Source organism: Anas platyrhynchos, chromosome 32 (assembly GCF_047663525.1).
Source record: "Anas platyrhynchos isolate ZD024472 breed Pekin duck chromosome 32, IASCAAS_PekinDuck_T2T, whole genome shotgun sequence".
Classification (NCBI taxonomy): Eukaryota; Metazoa; Chordata; class Aves; order Anseriformes; family Anatidae; genus Anas; species Anas platyrhynchos.
In genome coordinates this window covers 3,966,152-3,970,947 of record NC_092619.1, presented here as the reverse complement: position 1 = coordinate 3,970,947, position 4,796 = coordinate 3,966,152, and the positions used below count along the sequence as shown (strand labels likewise).

Genomic DNA, 4,796 nt, shown 5'->3' with positions numbered 1-4,796 from the left:
AGATGTCACCTGTATTGGTGATATTCTACACTTCAGAGACTGATCATTCTCTGGATGGGGATGTTAGTAACAGCAGAATATAGTGACTTTTTATTCCTCACTCAATTCCTGCATTTAAGAAGCTCAGAACTTTTCAAGTTATGAAAGTTCAGTGAAATTAAAAATATTGAAATGACCTCCCTCCCTCCCCCCCCCCCCCCTTTTTTTTTAATCTGTGGTTGCCCTTTTGCCTTTCCACTCCTTTCAGCCTTTCCACATCTATGTCACACACAGAGATGTTTTTGTGCCCTGCAGGCACATACCTCTATTCAACCAAGAGCCCACTCCAGCATCCTAAGAGACCTGAAGCTGCTGCAGGTCCATGCCCCTGGGTCCAACAAGAGCAAGGCTGAGTGCGTACACCCGGCAGGCACACACACAAGCCCACACAGACAACATGTAGGCATCAATACATGGCTGGACATAGGTGAATGCAGGCATGCACACTCAGTGTTCACACAACCACAAACAGCAGAAATGGACTTATCATGATCGCCTCTCTGGCTGAGCAGGACAGAGGCCCATTAGTAGGAAATGTAAAGTGGTGGTGTCTGTGTGTGAATGTGTGCATGTGTGTGTGTGTGTACAAGGTAGTTCTCTCCAGCAGCTGTGATCAGACACTCAGCCTCCCCAGGACAAGTCCCTGGCTCCCAGTCTCTCCAGTTGAAGGCACTTGGACATATGCTGTTCAAAAATGCATCATGATTAGGGGAAAAGCTGTGCTGATGCACGGGCCATAACTTCCTTCAGGGCCAGCATCACGGCCTTGTTTCTAAGACTGTAGATGAATGGGTTTAAGAATGGGTACAGGACAGTGTTCAGCAAAGCTACAATGCTGTTGGTCTCTAAAGAAATATATCCTGAGGAGTGTGCATAGAGAGCAATGCAGCTTCCATACGCAATGGCCAAGGTGGTTAGATGGGAGGAACATGTAGCAAAAGCTTTTCTCCTCGCTGAGGCTGCTGGCATTTGTAGAATACAGAAAAAGATGTGCGTGTAAGATGCCAGAGTTAAACACAAAGAAGACAGCACAATAAACGATATGAAAAACGAGTCTATTTTCCAAAGCAGGGAGACATCAGAGCAGGACAGTTGAAATAAGGGGGTGCTGTCACAAAAAAAGTGCTGGATCTTGTTCGAACCACAGAAAGTGAGCTTGGAGAGCAGCACCAGGCGGTAACTCAAGAATGTGAAGCCCATGACCCAAACAGCAGCAACCAGCTGGATACAGAGCTGATGCTTCATGATGGCAGCATAGCGCAAAGGCTGGCAGATGGCAATGTAACGGTCAAAGGACATGACAACAAGGAGAGCTAATTCTGCACCACCCAGGGCAAAATAGAAGGAGGACTGGGCAAAGCAGCCGCCTACTGAGATTGTTCTCCTGCCAGAGCTCAGAATTACCAACAGTTTGGTGCTTGTGGAAGACGTAAACCAGATTTCCAGGAATGCCAGATTGCCAATGAAAAAGTACATGGGGGTTTGTAGGCGGTTATCCACACACACCAGGAAAATGATGGCTGCATTCCCCATCACCGTTGTCAGGTACATGAGTAGAAGGACCATGCAGAAAAATAGCTGTAGCCTTTGTTCAAGCTCTGTGAAGCCTGAGAGGATGAATTCAGAAATGACAGTTCCATTGCCTACTCCCATGCCCAATTTCCATTCATCCTGCTGAGGCAGGAACATGGCAAAACCAAGTAAAATAATTTCATGGTCTGGATGCAAGGTTATCTCCTTCCTTCTCTCTTTCCTTGCTTGCAGGCTTCCTATACAACAGAGAGAGGAGACTCTGTTGGACCTTCCTCACACTCTGACCTTTCCATTTCACATATCATGCAGAGTCAACAGGGAATTTCTTGTCTTCTTTCCAACCTTGTCCATCAGCCACAAATTATTCTTTCTCAAGAACACAGGACTAATAAGGGGTTGTTAGCGATTGCACCCTGTTCCCGGGAAGGTCCTCATTTACTCAGAACAATTGCAAACACCAGTTGTAACAATGTTTCAAAAGGAAATCTCATCTTCTGCACAAATATTTTCTATTATGTAGACGCTAAACCATGAATTCAAAGATGTATATTGAAAGTTATTCTCTCTCCTCTTCAGTACTTGCCTTTTTGGACTACCAGCAGCTGAGGATCCACTGGTTTATTTCAAGACAAAGAAATTTCAGGTCTTTCTTTTGTAGTGCTGTGATTTCTTCTTTGTCATCTTCCCTTATTTCTTTAGGAAAGAAGGAAAATGGGGACCAAGTGTAGCTTGCCTTTTTCAGTACTGTAAAGTAAGGCCAAAATTCATTATGGTCCCACCAGGTCAGTAGAAACAGATCTGTCACAATCTCATCTGACTTCATTCTGCACTGAAAAGCAAATATATCCAGAATTGCTCTTTGTTCTTACTATCAGACATTCTCAACTAAATGCCTTGCTTTTCTGAGAGGTGGAAAAATCTTGTCCTCTTCAAAAGCTTAAGGATAGTCCTTGTAGTACAAAGAGGAAGTGCCTAAAAAAAGCAAAGTGCCAAGTACTACTGCGTAGGTTTATGTTTCACTTGTCTAAAAGTCACATCCTTCAGGTTGAGCTCTTTGACTTACTCCCATCCCATCAATGCTGAGAGAGAGAAGAGCATCTGAAAGAGATCCCTCACCTTTATTTTGCATGGCAGTTCTAGGCTGGGATGACCCAGACACGAGCACTTTTTCTTGCCTTCATTGATTGTTGGGGGATCCTCAGGAGAACAAGTTCTCACAGGCACCAGGAGTGAAGTAGGTTAAACTCATTACTCAAGTCTCTGATGATTGTAGTAAATTACTCTCTTCTGTAAATCAAACTACTCCTCTAACAGGAAAACAAACAAAACTAAAACAAAAACCACAAGAGAAACTTGTTCAGCAAAGACAGACATTTTCTCCTTCACCTTTCCCTATGTGTTTAGACATAGAAAGGATCAGAACAGATGACTGCAAAAAGTGACCACCTCAAAACACAAGGGTGGGGGAGGAGATGATGGGTTTGAAGCAGTGAAGTAGTTTCTCCGTGGGCTGTGTTGTCCCCTCAGGACCTGTCCCAGGACAGAATGGGTGCACTTAGGCAGGAAAATGGGAAGCTCAGAAGTGGGGAGTGTTAAGGACTTTTAAGCATGGGGCTTGGGTTGGTCTTAGACCCCAAGTGCCCTGCCTTGCTCTTTGCCTCTACACTGGCAAAGAGGAATCTGTGCACTGGCTTCATCTGGAAAACTTGTTGAGATTAACCCATTAGCTGTAATACTTTTAGCAGAAGCTCAAGCCCAGTCACCAACAGCAATATGTTGTGGTTTAGCCCTGACGATCAGCTAAGCACTGAGGGGATCTGATCCAAGACATTTTCCCATGCAATGAGGAAAAATAAGAATGGGAGGCAGTGACGGGAAACAAGTCTGGTCAGTCACATTAATCATAAGATCACAAGAAAATAGAAAGATTTAGTTTCAAAGGCACCTTAAAGATCAACCAGTTCCAACTGCCCTGCCATAGGCAGGGGCACCTTCCACCAGACCGGGTTGCTCAAAGCCCCATTAAGCCTGGCCTTGAATACTTCCAGGGATGGGACACCTACAGCTCCTCTGGTCAACCTGTTCCAGTGCCTCACTCTCAGAGAATACAATTTCCTCTGAATATCCGATCTAAATCTACTCTCTTCTAGTTTAAAAGCTACCTCTCTTCTGAATGGAAATGCAGGATGAGGAGACCCAGTGGGCACAGTTGTTTGTGCTGGTGCTGCTAAGGACAAGAACTAATGATCCCAAATTTTCTCAGGAGCCTCACATTGAAATGTAGGTGCATGGGGTTCACGTCCAAGCCTGATATATGACCTCCTCATTCTGGTGAAGATGGTCAAGGAAGACGAACACTGTTTTGCAAGCACCCAGCAGAGAAGAGAACAGAAGCTGTCCCAGTCCATGTCTTTTCTGCCTCCTGCAGCTACTGAAATGGGGGACAGTCACCTTAAAGGCCTATGTTATATTTTCTGATCCATGCAGAATTTTCAGATAACCAAAGGCATCGGAAATGGCCCCAGAAACCAATGTCCGGGTTATCCCACCTAGTTTTATTCACAGACTCTCATCTGCATGGTATCTCTTCTCCAGCTGGACCCCTCTCTTCACATCTAATTCCTTTTCCAAGGAGCCCCCAGTAGGCTGCATCAGCTCAGTACTTTGGCAACTTGGTTATATATGTTGCACTTGGGCTATTGCCCATGGTGGGGGTTAAGAGAAGCTCCTTTCCTCTTCTTGTCTCACACCTGGCTTTCTCATCTGGAAGAAATCTCAGCTGATGAGCTACAGGCTTCAGAAAAATTATGTCTCTCTGTGAAACTCCAGAGAAATATCCTCATCAGTCAAAGTGTTCATGGAGCAAGGATCTGTGTGGGTTGTGTTTGCTGAAAGCTGAGAATCAGACCACTGTAAAATTGTGATCTCTGGTGGGCTAAAGCAGCCCTGTGTTTCAGTTCTCCTCTGTGCTGAGGAAGGATGCTGCCAGCTGGCACTGAGAAAACCAGAACCTTTGTAGGTTCTTTGTATGTTATAGGATGTTCTAAGGAAAGTAGGAGGGATTTGGGACAAGGGAACTACAAGGTGCAACTGCAGACTTGAGTGGAGAAATCTGATGTCAGGAGAAGTGATGCACGTCCTAGGGGATCAATGAGAGAAATGGTGTGAGCTGGGGAGGTGAGGAGCAAGGTTGTCAGCACAGTGTCCAACTTCTCCTACCTGTC

At 45.2% G+C, this 4,796-nt stretch overlaps 1 protein-coding gene across 1 annotated transcript; it reads right to left on the bottom strand.

The window, feature by feature from the left end:
• Positions 1 to 744: 744 nt before the first annotated feature.
• Positions 745 to 1,728, bottom strand: LOC113841986 (olfactory receptor 6E1-like). The gene has a single exon (XM_027448665.3). The coding sequence runs from the start codon at positions 1,726 to 1,728 to the stop codon at positions 745 to 747; it is 984 nt and encodes a 327-aa protein (XP_027304466.3).
• Positions 1,729 to 4,796: the final 3,068 nt, after the last annotated feature.